Genomic DNA, 24,187 nt, shown 5'->3' with positions numbered 1-24,187 from the left:
CGCTTACTAAGCGAATGCGCAACCAATGTGGCTACGGAGACCCCCAATTATGGACGTTGGTCCTGGATCGCTGCCTTCAATTCGTCTTGTTGCGAACAGAACTTGTTGTAGTTTATCGACTGGTTGCTGGACTTTCTTCGGGTGAAAACCAGCTATGGAGGTATCTGAAGATGGTTCATTTTGAATACCTCAAGATTTTTGTAAATCATGTAAATGATTAATTTCTCATGCTTTACATTACTTGCACTGACATGTTTTTCGATTATATTGTATGTAGCCAAAACATCGTAACGATCAATATAACAAAGTTTCCTTTAAGACTACCGAAAATTTAAAAGGCTTTTGTCGAAATGAGATACATCTAATTTGGCTTCTGTATTCCTCTTTTATTATACTCATGAACCATATGAGTTTTACTATACAATTTGTTGTTGAAGTCACTGAAATTAAATATTTAAATCAATTTATGGCCAATATTGAACCTCTAATTCGTTGCAGAATTTGCTGGATTTTATGGAAGTTTCAGATATAGTATTGCTCAAACACAACGAGCACAAACACAAACGAGCCAATTGCAGTTAAAAAGTTCACCTAATTTATTCCACATAATCAAATCACATAGAGCAGAAACTTTGATCGAAACCGTAAAAAACCCCGTCAAAATCATTCACACAACGCACAGCACATCGTTGCTTACAGAGTTCCTGGGGCTGGGGCAAGGTTCAGCGACTGCTGGGAGATGGCGTGTCCTTCCAGAGGGGCATCATGGATGGCTCCACGAGTGGCGGCCAGATAACGACCTTCCTGCTGGGCAAGAACGGCAATGGCTGGCTGATGGACATAAGCGGTTGGAACGACCGAAGCGTGGGCAGCGTAGCTAATAGCTGGGGCAACGGCGGAGTAAGCCAATGGAGCGGCGTAAGTCAGTGGGGCACCCAGGTTCTGCTGGACGACGGTGGTGTGGGGTGCAGCCAGGGCCAATGGAGAGGAATAGGCCAATGGGACAAGGGCTCCTTCGGTGAGGGCGAGAACCATCATGACTACAGCTGCGATGCACTATTCAAATGGAAACAATGTTGATTACATGTTGTAATTTAAATAATGTGACGATTTAAAACTCACCTTCATGATTATTGTTTAGAGGATTCTCGTTGAGAAGCGGAATAAGTGAATTGCTCTGAACGTTGATGTATTGTGCTTCCAGAATAATTTAGTGCGACCTTATATACTCAATCAGATCTTCTCAGCTAGCCAGAACAAATGATTGACACTGGTCCCCGAGAATCAAAACTGGTTCATAAACTTTAATTCAATTGTTTTTGCTTCGCGTTCTTCGCTATGGAAATTATTTTTCGTCCAAACAGATTACACCTCCTACTTTTGTTTTATTGCAACGGCTATTCTAGTTTTTTCATAACTCTGGGTGGATGTTATAAAGTTCATCACATCTTAGAGGAACTGGTTTGGAAAAGTGAATCAAGTATCGATTCCTACATTTTCTTCGGTAATTGATAATTGTGTAGTTAAGCGTATGATGGCTTTTTCATAAGTATATGCAGCCTAGACATGTTTTTTACTCTCCTGTACTCGCGCGCAATATCGTAACTTATATACTCACAGACTGTGCGTGTCTCTGTTATATTATTATTGTGTATTTTTAGGCGTTATTGGTATTCATTTAAAGAAAAGGATGTAATAGAATGAAAGAACTCCAGAAAATAATTTTTCTTTAACTCCATTCAGTTTTAATAGTCATTTTCTTCAGCCACCTCATTGATTCTCGGTCTGTCAGACCTATGAGGGAGTATAGGAAGGTTGAAGAACGTTCATCGATTATTTTCATTCAATTATGAAATTTAATAATTGTATTATTTTTTATAAAACATTCGTACTTAACAACATACCTTCAATTAGAACTATAACGAAAATTATTAGAGCTGACACCGAGTTAACTAATTCCTGTAAGAAAACACTTCGGGTGAAAATGGCCTGGCTGGTAGGGAAGTAAAAAAGGCCACCAAACAAAACATTTTCTTTATTTTTATTTCAACAAATATTCAAGTCTCAGTAAAAAAAAATTCTTTTAATTTAAAGATTCAGTATTGCTTTGATTTGTAGTGAAATGCGTTACTTCGTCTTTTCTAGATATGTGTTATGTGTTTTCAGGATTTTTAGTGTACAAAATTGTGCAAAACATTTTTTTTTATGATTTCGATTTTTTTAATTATAATTTTGAGACCCAGTACTGCTCTAATTTATAATTGAATGCGTTCCTAAGTATTTTTTGATATGTGTGATTTTTTCAGAAAATTTCGAGCATTGCGTTGCGTACTAAAATATTTTTCCATTTTTTCACCGTCTATATTTTTTAATATTTGGAAAAACTATAATTTTATTGTAGTCCTAAAAAATGCTCACACCTCATAGAATATCTCGAGTTTTTTGAAATAACATTTTAGGGGCTAGTTTTGGTAGTCCTGAATAGTGGTATCAAGTGGCAAAAGCATCATTTGGTATCTCTGCACTATGTTCGTTTGGTGCAACTTGTGAGAATGTTTTCTGAACCAAGAAAAATGTGCGTCCATTTAACACGGTAGCAAAATAAAAATTAAGGTTGATTATTATTTGTTTGTTTCTTTTGTAGAAGCTTTAAACTTTTGCAGTTCATTAGCCTATAGCCTTGGGAAAGGTTTTTCTTTGGAAAACTCTAGCTATCAGCATCGAAAAAAGCCATTTGGGAGCCACGTCGTCGCTGCTGTCACGTAGTTAGCTAGAAAGTACGTAAATGTTGCGATTATATATAATTCCACTTTGCTCAACATAAAAACCACAACATCGTGTACGTTTGATTTAGAAATACAGAAGCACTCTCCACCAGACAACATGGAAATCGACGCGATGCCTCAACCGAACATGATTGCACCACTGTGTGTGTTGAATAAACAGCACGCTAGACGCTTGAACTTGTGTGAGTCCACTACGGAGACTCTCTTGATAAAATAGTTCTGAAAAGAACAAATAAATTAATTTCCCCGCTTTGTGAACGATGGAATAAAACACGAAACGTAAAGACACGTGTCGTATTTCCTTTCAGATTGCATCCGGGAAAATTAAATTTGTTTGCTGCTGCGGCACCGGTGTTGTTGCTGCTGCTGAAATTTTTTCTGTTGGTGTTGCTGCTTTGCTACCGTTCCAGTTGCTGAAGTTGAATTTGATTACTCTGTTTCTTTTCGAGTTCTTCCTTTTGGTTGATGATGTTAACTACCAATCAGTTAGAAATCGATTCGCAGCGGAGCAGCTGGTTTTATGCATAATAGAAGGTGAAATAACACATGGGTGGGGTTTACGATGCAATGTTTCGCTTTTCCGAAAAAAGAGTCCCAGAGTGTTCAATTTTGAGTAAAAAACAATTTTCGAGATGACAGTACTGTCCATTTTTGCATAGGAGACGTAATCACCAACACCATTAGTGTTGGGAAAACGCAATTTTGTTGTTTTTTGCCTACAAGCGTAATCATCCAAATTTTAATGAAATAATCTGTCCAGTTGAAGGATATTATCGGCAATATTTTTCCATTTGAAAACGCTGTGTCTATTTATGCGGACAATCAATCGTTTCAATGAACATTTGTCCGCATAGCTAGACGTAATCACCAGGTTGCTCTGTCTGTAGCGTTAGTATTTACATTTCAGATAATAGTCAAAACGTCTCGATCGGTAGTTTCTGTTGTTATAAAATCAAAAAGGTTTGGAAGAAATTTAGTGAAATGTCTGGAAAAGGTGTTCTGGATTCGTTGCGAATCTTTGATAGTACCTTTTTCCTGAATATTCTGGGATATGATAAGAACAGCAGGTTCGTGTTTTTTCAATCAATTTCAATCAGTAAAGACAATCTGCAATGTTGGTAACTTTAGCAACATGATTTACCGACATCACGATCCATCGCGTAAAGATGGTGGAGTGACTTACATCAACGGTATGAGTAAAAGCTGAGTATGTGGAATAATTCGATGTTGAAACCGAGGAGTTATAATTCTAAGAACCAATTTTATGTACATTTTACTACTGATCTGATTGTTTCATTATCTAGTTGAAGATTCAAATGCAGAAATTTAGGTAATTATAACATTAAAAAACACATAAATATAATTAAATGCTTCAGTTTTATATAAATTGTGTTTGATTGTACTCCATGCTTAGGGTGGCCGTCTTAACCCGTTCCCCCTATACAATAAGGATTTTGCTGCTATTTTAGTCGCTGCTTTTGGTCAATACAATTCGAGAAGCACAAATTGGGCTAATCTAAACGTGGGATTCAGCACGTTTAGATAGTGCTTGACGTTTTACAATCATTTATTTGCTTCTCTGAAAAAATTAACCATTCTCTTCATTGTGGTGGATGAGTAGAAATATTTGGTCGAAATATGTTGAGTTATAAGTATTCGAAATCATCAATTATTTCATACATGTTAATTTTGACATAGGACTATGTTATTGATATCTATATAAGGGGGTCACTCTACGAAAAATGTAACGATTTATTAAGAGTTTTCAAACGCATATTACTCAACATCGTTATGGCGACATATGTTGTGTTATATATCATTAGACAGGAAATTTATCCAGCATTTTTTTTGCATGAAACATGAACAAAAATAATAGTAAATAAATGATAACAAATTGACGATTAAAATGAGTATGTTTTCTTTCGATTGCACTAACCAATCGCTTTCTTCCCCATTGCGCAATGAGCAATTTGTCTGAATTCGGGCGTTAGCTCACAACGTGAGTTGATGCGTAAAATGAATTATTCTGCATTTACCGATAATAGGCAATAATCTTATATTATATTGTATGTAGTCTAATCAATTTGTGCTCAAATCATGTTTTTATCGTGTAGGTCTCACTACTAACAATTTGTGTAATTGTGGTCCAGGATGTCATAATATCGAGTATATTGTTTGGTTATGTGAAAAATGCAATTAATGAATTTAACTGGTTGCTGATTTAAATTCGAAAGTATATACTCACGCATATCAGATTCTAATAGTTTGAGTAGTCGCGATCATAATATTATGCTCCCCATGTATATCTTCCTAAGAAATCCGCTTTACTTCCTCGAATGCACTTGCCCATTCTCCTTTCCCTTTTTTATACAGAAACCGAACTAAGCACCCAATGTGATCAGTTTACTACAGAAGCTACACGAACTTCCCAAGAGAGAACTATGGTCATATAATGCCCAATATACATCACCGGGCTATAAAGTTGTTACAAGTAATGTTCCGGACAACGTGGTAACGAAGGAGAAAATGCTATTTTTATCTATAAAATATTTCAGTAGTCATAGATTTATTTGACCTAGGCTTATATTTATGTAGATTTTAACTGTTTAAACTTGTGTTTCAAAATCATATATGATGACACCTTTTCTTCTTCTACATAATTGAATAAACAGAAGAAATGGATAGTAATGGCTATAATAGTATTTTTGTGTACATTTTTGAACAGAATGTGGTTCCGGTCTTTACCACGTTATCTCATCTAACCTGTTTAAAGGATACAAGTTCTGCAGGAAACGGGTTTTTTCAGGGCTTCCATTTGATGTATCAAAAGAGAAAAAATACAGATTTTAAACAATGAAAAAACTCAATTCAAATGCAATTACTATACATAATCACAGTCCTATGTCAAGATCCCGTCCGTGCCCCTAGGCTCAGACCCATCAACTTTTTTCATTTTCCATATCCTATTAGACGTAGTTCTACGTTAAAAGTGGATTTGGCAAGGGATATATAGTTTCGAAGAGCGTCTTAGTTTTTTACAATAACTAATCAGAGAAAATAATCTCAAAAAGTGCCTCCAAAAAGTTCTGCAGACTTCTCGAGTATCGAGAATTAAACAAAAAATACTGTAACTTACCTGTTGCGTCCAACGCAATAAAGGTGGAGTCAACAAGCCGAGATCAGCAGCATCACATCACATCAGTTTGACAGTAGCAACCGCTACCCAACGAGTGATATAAATACGGGTACACTTGCCGCAAAATATTCATTCTCATCTCAAACTCTGTACCAGAAAGATCAAATAAATCAAGTGAATTGTTGCCACGAGTCTTTTTCTCTGCAGTGTCGAGCCGACCCCAACCAAAGCCTTTCTCAAGGCTCAGAGTAATAGTAAAGTTTTCCACCGTTCTCCCGCTTCACCGCTCATTGTTGCAGTATGAGTTGCTGCCCCACCGTTGGGAATTCCCCGCCTCACCAACAAGTTGATACAGCATCAGTCGCTGTCCCACCGCCGGGAATTCTCCCCCGATAACGTCGCGTCAAGACGAGGATCCGTGATCGGACAACGGAAGGTCCGTAGCGGACATTACCTCTACCTCTACGGACATTACCTTACCTCTACCTCGACATCTAGCGAATTGGACAGACCTGCAATGCGACACGAAAAATTGTACATTTTCGCCTCTAATTGGACATTCTTGTTAACAGCGAGTTTGGTACCCAAATTATCGCTCTAGATTGAATGTCACCACTAGACGTCGACACTGTACCATTGACATCGCAAATGTCCAATTACACAATCGCCTGTAATGCGATACTAAGTGATGCCTCGGTATGTCGGATTAGAGGTAACTAGTAAGTGGTTTCTACAGTATTTTGATTTAATACCCGATAATTAAACAACACTGGTCAAGTGTGAAGAAACTGCTGAGGGAGAAAGTTTTTTTTGAGACTTTCAGTCTCCAGGGCATTTTTATCCCAGGGAAAAAATTGTATTGTATTACCCAAAGTGAACTACAAACAAAATACAATTCTAATAGCTATTCAATATATCAAATACTCCTTTCTGAAATGTTTCCCGTTCTTATCTAGGTTCTAAGAGATCAACCTTGGTGATGTTTTTGATCTGACGAAACAATCTTTTCCGTATTACTTTTGGTATTACATTGAGGAAAAAGAGTCAGTTATCTTCCAATAGTTCTGGCCAATAAATGGCCACATAAACTAGTTGGAATGACACAGTGAAAAGTGAAGAGGTATTTGGAAGTAATTTTAGCGTGTTTAGATGTGATCGAGATTTGTCACTGTGCGATAAAAAATCGGAGGTGGTGTACTCATTGCTGTCAATGCTACGCTCAACGCGGTTCGTATTCCTAGTGAAAAACATAAAGAATTTGATGATGTGATGATGATGTGATGATGATGTGTTTCCCTCCCAATTTCGCCAAAAAATATTCGTATGAAAATTTTTTAAATATTGCGGATTCATTTATCGAAAAACTAGATCCCAAAAGTAAAATCCATATTTACGGTGACTTTAATCAAAATAAAATTGATTTCATTGCAGACGAGGAAAATGAATTATTATGAGTGAAAATGTGAGTGAGTGAGTGAGTGAAAATGAGACATTACAATTTATTTTCGATAAAACAAGCCAATCAAATCAACTCAATTCCAAATGAACTAAATTGTTACCTAGACTTGTTGTTCACAAATGGCACGGGAGATTTTCTTGTATTGAAAGCTATATCTCCTCTATGGAAAAACGAAAAATTCCACCTCGCTATTGAATACTCCTTACTCATTGATTACATTGATTACATTATTGAATACTCATTACTCATTGATTGATTACATTGATTACATATTTGTAGAGAACTTGATGCGGAGATATCACCACAATATAATAACTCATAGTGCAGAAAATAATATCAAATCCGATCCTAAGATTAATTTTTTTATTTCGCCGGCGATAAAATTGAATCTAATAATTTTCCATCACGTATGCAGTTTGAAAAATTTGTTGGATCAAATGATAAGGATATTAGTGATCTATTCGCCCGGTTTAAAAAAAAAACAATTGATGTGACTAGAGATTTCGATTACTTTTCGTTCTTACCAGAATATGCGAACACGGTTTCGATTGATAAAATCACTGTTAACGAACTTTCTGATGCGCTGGAGGTCTAGACCCATCAAATGGTTCAGGGCCAGATGATATTCCTCCTATATTGTTGAAAAATTTGGCAGACGCCTTTGTTCAGCCTTCATTATGGCTTTTCAACTTCTCGCTAAAATCAGCAGTATTTCCATCTGTGTTGAAAAAATCATTTCTTCTTCCCATACTCAAATCGGGAAACCGAAACTATCGTGGTATCGTCATTTTATCTTGTATCCCAGGGGTTTTCAGAATTTTTTTATGGTAGAGCACTTTTTATAGCAAAAATATGTAACGGAGCACCGGGATTTTTTCATCAAAAAAACAAATTCTATCTATTATGACATTACTCAACTGAGAACAACTCTATTTTGGTTACGCGTATCAGTTACACGACATCTAACCCGGAGAAAACAAAGTAAATTTCTATATTCTCAGTGAAATTGAATTGAAGATTTCTTTTTTTCGAGGTGGGTTTTCAAGAGGGAGCATTTGCTATAACTTCGCGGAGCACAAATTTCCCGCGGAGCACCATTTGAAAACCCCTGCCCTAAACTATTTGAATCCATTGTCAATAAGAAAATGTTCCATCAGCTAAAGCATCATATTTCATCGAATCAACATGGATTCTTTAAAGGAAAATCTACGACTACTAATCTGTTAGAGTTAACGGTAACGTTGTTGAGACACTCTACACCAGGGGTTCTCTGTTTTCGGCAAGAGACCTCTTTTCCAGAATTAAGTCATATCGCAGACCCCCATAGCCAAATTTCTTTGAAAATTATATCTATTTTTTTTCTTTACTAAACAGTTTTCAATGTGAAAGCATTGCAGTTGGTTAAATGTTAACCTCTCACGCAAACGGTCACGATTTCAATTCACACTTCCGACATACTTGGGAAAAAATGGAAGTAATGTGACAAACCAGCCAAAAGTGTTGAAAGTCACTATAATATAGAAAAAAAAATATTTCTCACCATATTCGACAAAATAAATAGAGATAAAATTTAGTAAATATAAAGTTTAATAAATAATTATTAATACAAATTACTCTCAAACTATAAAAACATTAATCTCAAAACAATCTATCTACAACTACCAAAATATCAAAATACGGTTCAATAATGGTTAGTAAAACCCTTAATCTTTACGTTCGAACCATTTTCAAATGGTTCCTTCGGTTTCGCGTTGTTTGTAGCCATAATGAAGCCTTTTTCGACAAAGTATGATGATAGAAAAACGAGAAGATATTTTTCAGCAATGTCTCACATCGCAGGTTAATGTTTTTCTATGTTTCGTTATAACTAGAACATATAAAAAACCTTGGTTATACTCCTGCCTCATCTGTGCTGATGATAATCAATTTTTCTTGCATTATCACCTTGGCTCATTCTATGGATGTGATATAAAGGGTGTGTCACATCAAATTGCATTACGGAAAAAACGGTGTAGAAATTCGCCCAGTAGACCGATCCTTTTGAAAATTTTAGACAGTAAAATAAAAACTATTAAACAACTTTTGGCATTTTCTTTTTATTCATACTTCGAGCCCAAGCCCGTATGCTCGCACCTTCCTCTTTACCCCGTCCATAAGGTTCTGTACAACGTCAGGTTGTAGTTTTTTTTGAACAGGAATCCATTTTCTCTTATGTTCCGCCTCCGATTTGACAACTTCTGGGTTCTTCCTGAGGGACTGCTTCATAATCGCCCAATATTTCTCTATTGGGCGAAGCTCCGGCGCGTTGGGCGGGTTCATTTCCTTTGGCACGAAGGTGACCCCGTTGGCTTCGTACCACTCCAACACGTCCTTTGAATAGTGGCACGAAGCGAGATCCGGCCAGAAGATGGTCGGGCCCTCGTGCTGCTTCAATAGTGGTAGTAAGCGTTTCTGTAGGCACTCCTTAAGGTAAACCTGCCCGTTTACCGTGCCGGTCATCACGAAGGGGGCGCTTCGCTTTCCGCAAGAGCAGATCGCTTGCCACACCATGTACTTTTTGGCAAACTTGGATAGTTTCTGCTTGCGAATCTCCTCCGGAACGCTGAATTTGTCCTCTGCGGAGAAGAACAACAGGTCCGGCAGCTGACGAAAGTCCGCTTTGACGTAGGTTTCGTCGTCCATTACCAGGCAATGCAGCTTCGTCAGCATTTCGATGTACAGCTTCCGGGCTCGCGTCTTCCCCACCATGTTTTGCCTTCCGTCGCGGTTAGAAGCCTTCTGAACCTTGTATGTACGCAGGCCCTCCCGCTGCTTGGTCCGCTGGACGAATGAACTTGACAAATTCAGCTTATTGGCGACATCCCGGACCGAACTTCTCGGATCACGTCTAAACTGCTTAACTACGCGCTTGTGATCTTTTTCACTGACGGAGCATCCATTTTTGCCGTTCTTCACCTTCCGGTCGATGGTTAGGTTCTCGAAGTATCGTTTTAGTACTCTGCTGACTGTGGATTGGACGATTCCCAGCATCTTACCGATGACCCGATGTGACAATTCCGGATTCTCGAAATGAGTGCACAGGATTAATTCACGACGCTCTTTTTCGTTCGACGACATTTTTCCAAATTTACGAAAAATTGACAGTGAAGCATGGCCAACGTGATCTATACACTCTTATCTGATTATAAGCGAAAGCTGAAGATATAATTCCTAAAAATTAAATTTCTACAGCGTTATTTCCGTGATGCAATTTGATGTGACACACCCTTTTAATAGGGGAAATCAGGGAAAAAACGATACTGTGGGTAAAATCGACATCCCCTGATTTTATCAGTTGGAAGCAATTTTTTGAAAATTTTCCGATGTCCACTTATGATATAATAACAAATTGGTCATTTCCTACGTTTCGAGTCACCCAACAGCTGCGGAAGTCGCTCGGCTGTCAAAACAAACAAAAGCACAGAACCGTAAAGCCCATATATAATTTCGCTCGTGGAATTTAAGTGTTTAAGTCGGAAAATTTAGGAAAATTCGATACTTTTATGAGCCTCATTCATCGTATCGTTGTTCAGTGTAGTTTGTGAGACGGTAGGTGGTGTTGTTTTTTATCAATGCTCGAAAACATTGTTTTTAAAATTCGAGTCCATTAGGATTAACACCGACACCTTCAGTCAGGGTAAAACCGACACCTGGTTTGTGTTTCACAGACACGAAAAATGCGTTCCTACTTTTTGTAGATGCCTCGTGTTTATATTCAAAAGACAAAACGGCTGAGCTGAATTGATAAAACAGCCAAAACCAACGTTGAATCGGGCATGTCAACAAAAAAAGCCTGGAAGAGCTCATGGTGGCCCTTCGTTCAACGTTCAGCGGAACATTTCACGTGGATGTTCGACTAAGTGTCCACATAGTACATAGATAACCTCTCAATAATTTGAAATTATTGTAACAAGTTTTCATTCTTTCCTTCAAAGGTGTCGGTTTCATACGCACTCCCATTTATTTCACTCGTAAACATCAATTTTTCTATTCTATCAAAATTCGAGTTCTACTCAAAAAATGATCAACAGATGCTGTAGAATGGTTAATAAAAAGTTGAAGAGAAGTTCTGTAATGATTTGAAGTCGAAGACATAGGGTAGATCTGGGGATTATGTGGAAGTTTTTAAGGTTAAGCTTGTGTAATGCGAGTAATGTGAGTGACATATGATAATATAACATGGTCTTGAAGCTTTTGTGATAATTTTGATAAATGCGGAATCTGTGAATATTCTCTTCTGCATCAATTTTGTTTTGAAAGTTTTATCAGAAGAGCCGATATTATTGATGTTGTTTCAAACAAGTTGAAATCGTCACCCTGCAGCTGAAATACAAATTTAAAAAAGCTGAAAATATTGCTATGTTATGTGGTCAGTGAACTCCAGCGTGTAGAAGTAACCGAGTAAAGATTTCGTCATTTTTCTCATAGAGCTTAGCAAATAATCGAGTGTTCAAAGAATTGCTTCGAAAGTTTTTGATAGCACTCATAACATATAGTAAAGACTGATGCGATCTAGGGCTCAGATTTGTTGCTACTAAATGCTGTCTGTGAATCACGCAGTGAATGGCCAGTACCTTACGCAGTTGAAACTTTGAGTAAGCTGTAAAACCACGATGACGACCAGCGATTGATGGTGCACCATCAGTCTCAATGTTCTTCCATGGAATAGCTTTTTCGGTAAAAAAAACGATCGATTCTCCTCTTGTATTAGTCTTGATATATGTAGCAAAAATCATTTCTTGGTACATATTTTCTCCTTCAATATATCGAACATACCCTAACAACAGAGCTTCATTGATGGGTAATGTAAACTCGTCCAGCTGGAGAAAAAATCTGTTGGTCTATAATAAATTGAATAACATTTTTCCCTCATCGCGACATAATTAAAAAAAAAAAGATTACGCCGAGCACATCGATGACCAAGCATTTTGGAAAATATGAACTTGCAACTTAAGAACAAGCTTGTTATACGGTAGAATATCAGGAGCATGTTTGGACATGAATTTGATGATGACTTCCTTCGTGTTAAATCATGTATATGTTCAAAATACAGAGAAATGTTAAACGTCCTTGAAGGACTCGTACGCTCAAACATATTATCTTGTACAATCCTTTTTCACTAGCCGAATTTTTCATCTTGTACTTTTTGTACATTTTTATTTTCATCTTGTGCACTCAATGTCTTGTTGAGTTTTTGAAATATACAGCAATGATATTTTCTACTAAAATATTAGTCATTCTCAGGGTTGACACATATACAGAATATTCTGTATATTACAGATTTTTCGCCAAATTTCAAATACAGAATCGGTATATACAGAATTACAGATTTTTTGCAAAGTGTACCATTGGCATACGCAAAATCATACCGTTAGGAAGGCCATGATTTGTAGCCATGGTACGACAGTAACAAAATGAAAAAAAGTGAGAGTTTAGTTCCAACCACCAAACAGAGAAGTCGAAATAAATCAAGCTCTTAACATTAAAAATTAATTTCATTCTTTGGAAGAACTTAACAATTTTGGCGACGAGGAGAAGTTCTTGCCATTTTCCGGAAGCAACGTCAAGCTTGTTCCTGTTCCTATTTAAGTTTAAATTCCGTTCCGCTTCTGAAGCCCTCAAACCGTCACGAATTCAAGAATGGCCGACGCAGATTTGAAGCAAGCGATTCTCCGGCTGACTGATCTCATCGCAAACCAGCAGCAGCAGATTGCAGCTCTCCAGCAGGGTAACGCCAATCAAGTTGGAAGCGAGAAGATCATCGAGTCACTCTCCACGGGAATCGACGAGTTTCAGTACGAACCAGACGGCGGCATCTTCTTCGATTCGTGGTATGCTCGATACGAGGACGTGTTCAAGGAGGACGGAAAGCATTTGGATGACAAAGCAAAGGTCAGGCTACTTCTGCGGAAAATCGGCACGCAATTCCACGAACGCTACGTGAACAGTGTTTTGCCGTGAACTTTTTGGACGCCAAAAGTCACTCTTCAACGCACGCTACCAGTGTCTTCAATGCGTGAAAAATGAAGTCGACGATTTTTCATCTTACGCAGCATCGGTGAACAAGCACTGCGAAGCGTTCCAGATCGAAAAGCTATCCAGCGACCAATTCGAGACGCTCAGGTTCGTATGCGGTCTCCAGTCACCACGCGATTCGGATATCCGGACCTGGCTGATCGGGAAGTTGGAAGCTGAAGAAAACGCGCCGCCCGCCGACGGTGCCAACCTCAAGCTTGAAAACCTGGTTGAGGATTGCAACCGCATCATCAACCTTAAGCAAGACACGCAAATGATCGAGAAAGGTTGTACGGACAAGTCTAAAGTCAACGCAATCTCTCGTCATCGTACTTCAAACGGAAAGGAGAAGAAGTCACCAAAAACACCTTGCTGGTTCTGTGGGGATCTTCATTATGTCAAGGAGTGCCCCTACTAGACACACACATGTTCAAAGTGTAAACGGAAGGGCCACAAGGAAGGGTACTGCTCCTCATCCGAGAAGAAGCCGACAAAGCAGATCGACAAACCCAAACCTAAGGACATCGTCAAGTCTAAAGGTATTGCGGTTAAGCGAGTTGATCTGAAAGCAAAGCGGAAGTTCGTGAAAATCGACATCAACGGTGTACCAGCAAAGTTGCAGCTCGATTGTGCATCTGACATCACCATCATCTCCAAACGAACTTGGACATCGGTGGGTAAGCCTGTCATCGAGATAACGGATGTCGCTGCTGTGAGCGCCTCGGGTGACGGCATCGACATCGTAGGTGAATTCAACACTGAAATCACCATCCAAGACGTGACGAAAGTGGGCCGCATTTTCGTTACAAGCAATCTGGATCTCAACGTTCTGCATCATCTCGCCAGTCCAGTTTTCTGATTGGGCTGCACCTATCGTCGTGGTTCGCAAATCTGATTTCTTCTCCTGTATCGATCTTTCGGATGCCTATCTCCAGGTCGAAGTTGAAGAAGCTTCACGAAAACTGCTAACGATAAACACACACAAAGGTCTGTTCCTGTACAACCGATTGCCACCCGGAGTCAAATCCGCACCAGGTGCATTCCAGAGGATCATCGACAGTATGCTAGCCGGAATTCCTGGAGTGAAACCGTACCTGGATGACATTCTAATTGCTGAAAAGGCCCAAGAAGAGCACGATCGTAGTCTGAATGATGTGCTCCAACGTATTCGTGGGTGTGGATTCTATCTGCGCATCGAGAAGTGCCGTTTTTCACTTCCGCAGATCATGTTTCTGGGTCACATCCTCGACAAGGATGGTCTCCGCCCGGATCCAACCAAAACAAGAGCAATCTTTGAGATGTCAGCACCAACGAATCTGTCGCAACTGCGTTCATACCTGGGTGCGATTAACGACTATGGACGGTTCGTTGGACAGATGAAGGAACTCCGAGCGCCGCTGGACTGTCTACTGAAGAAACTTGTCGAAGGGGAGAAGGCAGTAATGTTCCAGGATCTGCAGACGTTTCTATCGGTTTACCGGTCAACACCAAACAGAAGAATAGATGGTAAGACGCCAGCTCATCTATTTCTAGGTCTACCGCTACGAACGACACTGGATCTGCTGAAGCCGTGTCCTCCAAGTCCAACGCTGGTCAACGAAAAGCAAAATTCCCAGTTCAACAGACGACATTGTGCGATGGAAAGAACCTTTGATGCTGAAGAAATGGTCTTTGCCCAGGTTCATTATCGTAACACAACAGAATGGGTTCCAGGTCAAATCATCGAGCGCAAGGGTAACGTAAACTACACCATGTTGCTCGAGAACGGACGACTCATTCGAGCACACACAAACCAAATTCGACAACGATATGGAAGCGATGCCGATGCTGATTCTACACCTCAAAATCAACTTCCTTTGGCACTGCTGATCGATGAATTCAATTTTCAAGATATGAACCCTCCGGATCCAGTAGTTCCTCCAAAAGAAGATGAGCAACCGATTCCTGATGATGAGCCGATGCCTGTCGATGATGAACAAGAAGTTGTTGAAGACGACGTTAACGACGATTTTTTTTCCAAATTATATATTTTTATCAAGGCTCATATGGCGTTAGCCTCACGGGGCCGGGAGTTCAATACTTTGACAATTTTTCTTATTATCTATGTTAGTAATATGTAACCGACTACTCGCGGTTGGCTCGAGGTTAGTATTACAAGTGTTTTCGTAATTCGGATGTTGCTGTCTCCAATGCTCTGTACGTGTGCCCGACACGGGATACTTCCTATTGGGATGCAGCTGACCCTTAATCAGCAACGCCCCCCTAGTCTGTACCTCATATCTAGCGTGGTGCGTTTTTCTCGACTCGAGGAATCCAGGATAGAATGGTCACTAACCGGCGCAATCATCAGTTCATGTAGAGTTGTCATGAGCGGTACAACCTTTGGCTCTTGTTGAATGATCAGTGGACTGCACAACCTTTGGCCCGTGTATCTGTAAAGAGTGTGTGTATGTATTGCCGCGACTAAGTAAAAGTTTATCGATCGGATAGGAGGGATATGAAACGGGGACACAACGAAGGAAACATCATTAAACGTTGACATCGGCGTTCCTGAGGAACAGGTATAGATGAAGCAGAAGATCAGGATCACGGCTACCTAAGATATCCCGGACGGGGATCTCCGATTGCCTGCCTTGTGCTCTCAGTGCTCTAGAGAGCTGAGAGCGAGCAGTATGGAACCGGATACACGACCAGACAACATGCTCGATGTCGTGGTAGCCATCACATAGATTGTTTGCTGCGAGCCCAATGCGATAGAGATGCGGTTAACGACGATGAATCTGATGTTCCTATTGAAGACTCTCCACAACCCGTCAGGCTAGAAGGAAGACTTCGTAGGCTCCCAGCATGGCTTGCACCGTACGATATTTTCTAAAAAAGGAAGATGTACCATTGGCATACGCAAAATCATACTGTTAGGTAGGCCATGATTTGTAGCCATGGTACGACAGTAAAAAATGAAAAAAGTGAGAGTTTAGTTCCAACCACCAAACAGAGAAGTCGAAATAAATCAAGCTCTTAACATTAAAAATTAATTTCATTCTTTGGAAGAACTTAACACAAAGATACAGTTTTTTAAGATATTATATAATTCAAATTTGAATTTAAATTTAATTACAGTTCATTTTCTCTGTCTACCTTCTTACTTATAAACTTTGTTTTTTTTTATCGTTGAGTCATGAATATATGTGCCTTGATTCATAAAAAAATTGAACCGTATGAAATGTCACCTCACTTCTCCATTCCTGCTAAGGATGTTTTTGTGACACTTCTTGATAATTCCACATTCATCAGTGTGTGTTGAGTAAATATTCTCGCTTCACAATGCGAACAAAACAAATTTCTAAAATCGGTTGGTTTGCACAATAATAGACTCTATCTTGAAAGCAAAGAACTATGTCTCGGCTCAATAAGGAGCGTCACGGATGAAATTGACGGAAAATTTAAGTAGAGCAAAATTAAAAAAAACCATGTATAAACATCATACAATTTATTATGAGAAAACTTTTTTAAATTTATTTTGTTGTATTGATAGGACTTAGGCAAACCATGAATTAGAATAATAAATTCAAAATTTTGATACAGGTTTTTTGCTAAAAATACAGATGTACAGATTTTTTCAGAAAATTTTACAGGATCAAATGTGGCAACCCTGGTCATTTTTATAACAGGGTGGTTCACGTAACACAATTTATGGAGCATCTTAAATATATCAAAGAAGAACTTGTGTTATTTTATAGGGGTCGATATTCAGACCCCATCGACCCCTAAAATCAATTTTCGTTTCTGTCGACTCCTGGGAAACCGAAATCGACCACTTTGAGAAATCCTGTTCTACACAGACTTCAGCAAGGCCTTCGATAGAGTAGATATTCTAATGCTCATCTTCAAACCGCAACTTATGGATATAACAGGAACTCTATTGAAATGGGTAGAATCTTATCTTAGCAATAGAACACAGACTGTGCGTTTCAAAGGAAAAACCTCTAGTCCAGTGAATGTCACATCCGGAGTTCCACAGGGTTCTCATTTAGGTTCCCCGCTATCCATGTTGTTCGTAAATGATGTGTCGACCAACCTCAACATTCTAATTTATGCTGATGATATGAAATTGTACATGGAAGAAACTAAGCGTTGTGATCTAGATCTCTTCCAATAGGAAATTGATATTTTCTATGAATGGTGCGTAAGAAGTCTTCTGGATATTAATGTTAAAAAGTGTAATATTATTACGTATACTCGAAAACATGAGACATATAACATCGTATGTTCTTTAGGTCTAGAAACTGTAGAGAGATGTGTAAAAAATAGAGTCTTAGGTATAATACTCGCTTCTAAACTTACTTTTGTCGAGCACTACAACGCGATGATCAATAAGGCAAATAGTATGCTCGGATTCATGAAAAGATATTCTTACAATTTCAGGGATCCATACACAATCAAGACTTTGTATGTATGTTAGATCGATTTTAGAATACTGTAGTGTTGTATGGGCACCCGTTCAGAAACAATTTGTGTTATTTGCTCTGAGAAAGTTAGGTTGGACAACATTTCCACTTCCTCCATATGAAGCTCGTTGCATGTTGATAAGTATTGAAACGCTTAAGAAACGGAGAGAGATTGCTGATATTTCATGTTTTATTAACTTGGTCTCGGAACGGATTAATTCAGGAAACTTACTCCAAAAACTAAATTTGTATGCGCTGTTCACGAAATTTATTCAAACCAATTTCATTTAAAGCTTTATACGCTATGAATGGGCCACTCAATAGAATGATGAAAACATACAACAAGCACAGTGATGTAATTGATGTGACAATGTCGAAGAATTTACTAAAAAAAATCTATCACTGAGAGATCATCGTAAAATATACTGCATTAGTTATATAGAACTAATTTTAATGATTATTTCTTATTTAATTTTTTTTATGAATTATTATGTAAGTAATTGTAGTCTACGATCGTATGACGAAATGAATGAATAAAAAATATATGATCTAGATCGGATCATTCAAACCTAAAAACATTAAAAATGAACCTAATCCTGGATAACAATGGACTTATTTTCCCTTCTACCTAATACGCGCTTGCTCTAAAGTTGAATCAGTGAAACGAAAATGAATGGAAATGAAAGTGTTATAAAACCAAAAAGTGAAAGATGGATACAAGATGAATTCCATTCGCTTCAGTACACATTGAGACAAGTTGCTACCAGCAGATAAAATGCATCAGACGGGAGATATATTGTTATTCAACTCCATTTGCTGTGTAATAAAGTGAACCGATGCTATATAAAAATATATGATGGCACTACGATAAAAAGGAATGTAAGAAATCACCAATATGAAACGGGCGAAAAGTGTTTGCGCGAACGCACGTAAAGCTTCACAGCTAGTTGTCAGGAGCCATTAATATGTTTTATCAACTTACTACAAGAGCTTCCAACTCTTGGTTACTTGTAAATCTTCTTCTTCTTAAATGGCACTAGTGTTCCCAGTGAAACTTTTGCCGTCTCAACGTAGGTGTTACATGATTAGTAGTACTCAGTTGAGATTTATTATGCCAAATAACACGTCTTGAATGTATTCTGAGTGGCAAGCCCTAGAATATACGTGACCACAGTGCTTTGACGAAAATCTCTCAACCAGAACGACTGTGTGACGCTAACCTCTTGGTCACGGGAGAACACATGTATGTAGAAGATTCAAAAAATATAAAAATGATCTTGTCAATTCAACTGTATCAAAAATGTTCACCCAATTTATTCTACATGGTCAAATCACAGAGAGTAGAAATTTTAATTGAAACCATAAAACCGTCAAAATAATTTACACAGGATGCAGCACTTCGTTGCTTACAGAGTTCCTGGGGCTGGAGCAAGGTTCAGCGACTGCTGGGAGATGGCGTGTCCTTCCAGTGGGGCGTCATGGATAGCTCCACGAGTGGCAGCCAGATAACGACCTTCCTGCTGGGCAAGAACGGCAATGGCTGGCTGATGGACATAAGCGGTTGGAACGACCGAAGCGTGGGCAGCGTAGCTAATAGCTGGGGCAACGGCGGAGTAAGCCAATGGAGCGGCGTAAGTCAGTGGGGCACCCAGGTTCTGCTGGACGACGGTGGTGTGGGGTGCAGCCAGGGCCAATGGAGAGGAATAGGCCAATGGGACAAGGGCTCCTTCGGTGAGGGCGAGAACCATCATGACTACAGCTGCGATGCACTATTCAAATGGAAACAATGTTGATTGCATGTTGTAATTTAGATAATGTGACGTATCACAACTCACCTTCATGATTTTTGTTTAAATGATTCTCGTTGAGAAGCGGAATAAGTGAATAGTTTTGAACGTTGATGTGTTATGCTTCCAGAATAATTTAGTCCGGCCTTATATACTCAATGAGATCTTCTCAAGTAGCCGAAAAAAAAATTATTGACACTGGTTCCCAAGAATCGAAACTGGTTCATAAACATTGATACAGTTGTGCTTTTTTGTGTTCTTTGCTATGTGAATCATTTTTATTTCGCATATTCTTTATTTTAAGTGTGCGTGGGCGATTGATATTTGATCTGTAGTATCATGTAATTCATTATTGTAGAATTTTGGGCACATGAATATATTCTCGTTGATGTCATCTTAAATCAAAACGTCTTTCTTCAAATGAAATTGAATGTGGTTTTAGGAGCACTACAAGAAAAAGGGTTAAAAAAATACATTTTAATTACTAGATGGTTTGCACGTCGATCAGCAGTTTACGAAATATGATTTCCTCGATTTTTCATCCAAACCATCAATGTTTTCTTTTACAAAATCACCCTGCCCCTTTTTCAAGAATGTTGGAAGTTTTTTTTTTGTTTTCGAACCAATATCGCAGAATTAAAAGCAATTCGAATAATTCCTCTGCTGTTTTATTAGGACTAAAATACTGTACAGTGCAAAATTTTTCTCATTACTAATTTACAAAGTTCCAGGAGCGGGAGCCAAGTTGAGAGATTTCTGGGAGAGCAAATGTCCGGCAAGTGGGGCAGTATGGATCGAGCCCCGGTTAGCGGCCACATAGGATGCTGGACCAGCAGCAGCCGCAATCAAAGGAGCTGGAGCGGCGGCCAAAGCAATTGGACCGGCAGCTGAAATCGGGATGGTAGCCGGAAGTCCAGAACCAATCAGGGCTGGGGATGATATAGCGGCCAATGGTAGAGCGGATGCAATTCCCAAATTTGATTGGATAACAGTAGGGGATGCTGCCAATCCAAGCGCGTTTAGCTGAAGTGCCTTCAGTCCTAGAGGATTTACTCCCAGTGGGCTCAATTCAAGTGAATTCACCCCCAGTGGGCTTAATCCCAGTGGACTCAATCCGAGTGGGCTCAGCCCCAGTGGCAGAATCGATGCGTGGGCTACTCCGAGCATAGCTACAACGACAGCAATGATGGTCTGGAAGAATCAAATTTCACGAATTGTTTGATTGATTTGCAAATTGTATATTATTTACCTTCATTTTGTTAGGTTTTTTTTGGTGATGTAAGCTGTAATGTTTACTAAACAATGGTTAGATTTTCACTGATGATTGAGGTCTGCCACTTTGGGTTTATATATCCACACCGAAGATATTGGGTCATTCAAAGAACTTAGAGTTAAACTTAGAAAGGGATTGTATGGGTTCTACCAAACAAGTCACCGTGTATGATGAAATTGTTTTGGCCAGTTGCTGAATACTCTTGTGGATGTTGTTTTAATTAGAGCAAAATGATAATGAAACCATGAGCAGTATGAATAATTCCATAGCTTGCCGTGTCACAGCTGATCCAGAACGCCTCTTCTAGGAGCCGAGTTGCGTAAGCCACCAGTAGCTTTTCGTCAGATTGCTTTCACCGCCAATTTACTATTGGATATACTGACGTAAAGAATATTAAACCGTTAAGCAATCGATGAATCAGTTGCATCATATCATACAAAGGAGCTTGTTAATAGAATATAGCCCAAGGACACTTTCTTGCTTCATGGTAATTAGAACATTCGGAACATTCATTTTCAGGTATATATACCAGAAGTTGGCACAATCAGTCATCAGAAAGCATCACAACTTTGTTTAATAAACAAACGATCCTGTAGAACAAATACTCAACAAAATGAAGGTGAACAAACCTTAACAAAATTTAGCTATAATTCTGAATAATATGATCTTCTATTTTCCAGACCATCTTCGCCATCGTCGCTGCTATTCTCGGAATGGCCCACGCATCGGTTCTGCAACTGGGTTTGAGCCCACTTGGGTTGAGCCCACTGGGAATCAACCCACTGGGAGTAAACCCACTTGGATTGAGTCCACTGGGAGTGAATCCTTTAGGACTGAAGGCACTCCAGCTGAACTCGCTTGGATTGGCAGCATCCCCTACCGTCATCCAATCGAATTTGGGAATCCCATCCGCTCTACCGTTGGGCGCTATCTCCTCCCCAGCTCTGATCGCTTCTGGACTTCCGGCTGCCATTCAAATTCAAGCTGCCGCTCCGATTACTTTGGCCGCCCAAGCTCCTCTGATTGCGGCTGCTGGTCCAGCTTCGTATGTCGCTGCCAACCGTGGCTCAATTCATGCTGCCCCACTTGCGGGTCATTTGATTTCCCAGAAATCGCTCAATTTGGCCCCCGCTCCCGGAACGTTGTAAGTTAGATGCCCTTCAAAAATTGAAAATCTATGTACAGTGCAATAGGTTAGTGTTAATAAAAAATAGCATTCTTATCAATTATTGCCCTTCTGGCCCATTCTTTGATTCAAATTCAGACAGACCGAGCGACGATAAACTTAAAAATGCCACCCGCTTCACGCAAAAACAGCTTATAGCACAACTCCTGTTGATCGCACAATATCAAGGTCGTTTGGTGTGATCGAAATTCCATTCCCCTGGATCTCCTTCCCTCCTCTCACTACGAGTAGATTTATAATACGCCCGTCAGGAATTAGCCCCAGCTTTTTGCGAGTGTGTCTCTTTCCCTCTTCAAAACAATTTGTTGTTTCGCGCTACACAAGTACCCCAAGCAACAAGGGAGTAACCGTAGTAAACCTACTGATCCGTGGTCTTTTCCTTCATTCCTCCGCCATAGCTTTCGTAGTTTTTCTTTTTCGTTGGCGCTTTGTTTCATATCGTTTTTAATGGATTCTGGCTCTTCTCGGTAGAAAGACCGGCAAACCCTCGCAGGTCCGGTCAAAGCCATAAAATGTAGTTTTCAATTGTCGCTTGCCCAGTTCATACATATCCAAGCCGATCACCGATCGAGACAGATGTTAAGATGCCGAGCGCGTGGTTCTGTACGGCCGCGTATGCCTTCACTGCCAACCTGCCAACGCCTTTTGCCCACCGGGGTGATCGCGATTGTACCGGGTGCGTTTAGTGGGCTGAACATTACTTGAGCAAATTTTTAATAGCCTTCAACGAATATGAAACAAACTTAGAATACATTCATATTGAACAGTGGGGAGATTGAAAAAAACGACATTCATTCGTGACAAATCGACATGAGGAAAAATGGGTTCTAAGTTACAAAACATTTGCGATAGAGTTCTTACCCTTTTTTTCTTAATTGTGGTTTTAAATCATTCGCCATCTACAGTAGAAATACAAAGACTATTCATTATCTTTAGTTCTTTGCGACCCTTAACTCATCTCTATATTCACTTATTCATTTCATTTATCATTCGACGATACAAACAAATTAATAAAACTTTCCAAAAAAACATTTACATTTACATTCGACCCAGCATCGCTTTCAACGCTTCAAGTACAACCATATATTCATTGAGGATTCTAAAGTTATTGGTTTTGAATCCGAAACGAAATATTTACCGGAAATTTGTGTTTTCAAAGAAAATGTTTTATTGATTATCTAAATTTATATTATCGCCTTCAAAATAATCCTCTTCTGAGGCAATACACTTTTTCCAACGAATAATCCATCGAAATCATCGAAACATTTTATAGCTGTACTCAGTTATTGCCCTCAGTTCACACTTCATTCGAAATCATTTTTATGTGCACAATGCAGTCAAAACGGGTCTCACGAAGCGGCAATTTGAGTTTCGGAAATAGAAAAAAGTCACACCAGCCATATCGCCAGTAATTCCGCGTTGGATGAATGTGGAATCAGAATTGGATCGTTCAAACATGTCTTCTGCCACTTGATTGCGAAGATTTGAAAGAAAGAAAATTGAGCTCCATTGTTGATGGTCGTGCCCTTGACTTGGTAAATTGTTCATCTTTTCTCGGCCGTCTTTGAATGCTGTTATATCATTCATACACCCTTATTTTTGACATAGTTGAGTTACCTAATGTATTCTGGAAAATTTTCACCTTTTCGGCACAAGAAATTTAGTTTGCAACACAAAATTTCACACAATATCTTTGACCAATAGAATTATCCATATCAAAAATCGCCGAGCAAAGAAAAACTTAACTTATTCCTAGTGTCGCTGTAATCAAACAACAGATCGCGTTCAAAACTGACATTAAGACGGAAAATAGTAACAACACAAAAAAAAAAAATTAAACATGTTCAGCAGGAAGATTTAAAATTGCAAATTCTTGGTATATATTTGATAGAATGTATATCTTCGCACTTGGGGCATTGAAAGAAGCGCTGGGTCCAATGGAGCATTTACTAATGAAATCGACAGGAAAACATGAGTATTTTTGATTTGAATGAAAGTTTGTATGCCGTTTGGGTTGGAGGAAATATGAGTTTTCCACAGCAATTGGGATTTTTTTGA

At 39.1% G+C, this 24,187-nt stretch overlaps 4 protein-coding genes across 4 annotated transcripts; 1 reads left to right on the top strand and 3 right to left on the bottom strand.

Moving 5' to 3' along the window:
- Positions 1–572: 572 nt before the first annotated feature.
- Positions 573–1,244, bottom strand: LOC129778789 (adult cuticle protein 1-like). Its single transcript, XM_055785899.1, has 2 exons — positions 1,123–1,244; positions 573–1,056 (listed from the first exon to the last, which is right to left on the bottom strand). The coding sequence occupies exons 1-2, from the start codon at positions 1,126–1,128 to the stop codon at positions 694–696; spliced, it is 369 nt and encodes a 122-aa protein (XP_055641874.1). The 5' UTR covers positions 1,129–1,244; the 3' UTR covers positions 573–693.
- Positions 1,245–19,167: 17,923 nt separating this feature from the next.
- LOC129778982 (adult cuticle protein 1-like) lies at positions 19,168–19,820 on the bottom strand. The gene is made up of 2 exons (XM_055786195.1): positions 19,719–19,820; positions 19,168–19,652 (listed from the first exon to the last, which is right to left on the bottom strand). Exons 1-2 carry the CDS (start codon positions 19,722–19,724, stop codon positions 19,290–19,292), a joined length of 369 nt encoding a protein of 122 aa, XP_055642170.1. The 5' UTR covers positions 19,725–19,820; the 3' UTR covers positions 19,168–19,289.
- Positions 19,821–20,316: 496 nt separating this feature from the next.
- Positions 20,317–21,012, bottom strand: LOC129778978 (adult cuticle protein 1-like). Its single transcript, XM_055786191.1, has 2 exons — positions 20,920–21,012; positions 20,317–20,861 (listed from the first exon to the last, which is right to left on the bottom strand). Exons 1-2 carry the CDS (start codon positions 20,923–20,925, stop codon positions 20,388–20,390), a joined length of 480 nt encoding a protein of 159 aa, XP_055642166.1. The 5' UTR covers positions 20,926–21,012; the 3' UTR covers positions 20,317–20,387.
- A 489-nt stretch (positions 21,013–21,501) lies between these two features.
- LOC129778979 (adult cuticle protein 1-like) lies at positions 21,502–22,162 on the top strand. Its single transcript, XM_055786192.1, has 2 exons — positions 21,502–21,562; positions 21,624–22,162. The coding sequence occupies exons 1-2, from the start codon at positions 21,557–21,559 to the stop codon at positions 22,089–22,091; spliced, it is 474 nt and encodes a 157-aa protein (XP_055642167.1). The 5' UTR covers positions 21,502–21,556; the 3' UTR covers positions 22,092–22,162.
- The last annotated feature ends 2,025 nt before the right edge of the window (positions 22,163–24,187 follow it).

The sequence above is a fragment of the Toxorhynchites rutilus genome, chromosome 3 (assembly GCF_029784135.1).
Source record: "Toxorhynchites rutilus septentrionalis strain SRP chromosome 3, ASM2978413v1, whole genome shotgun sequence".
In the NCBI taxonomy this organism is placed as follows: domain Eukaryota; kingdom Metazoa; phylum Arthropoda; class Insecta; order Diptera; family Culicidae; genus Toxorhynchites; species Toxorhynchites rutilus.
This window is presented reverse-complemented; position numbering and strand designations above follow the sequence as displayed.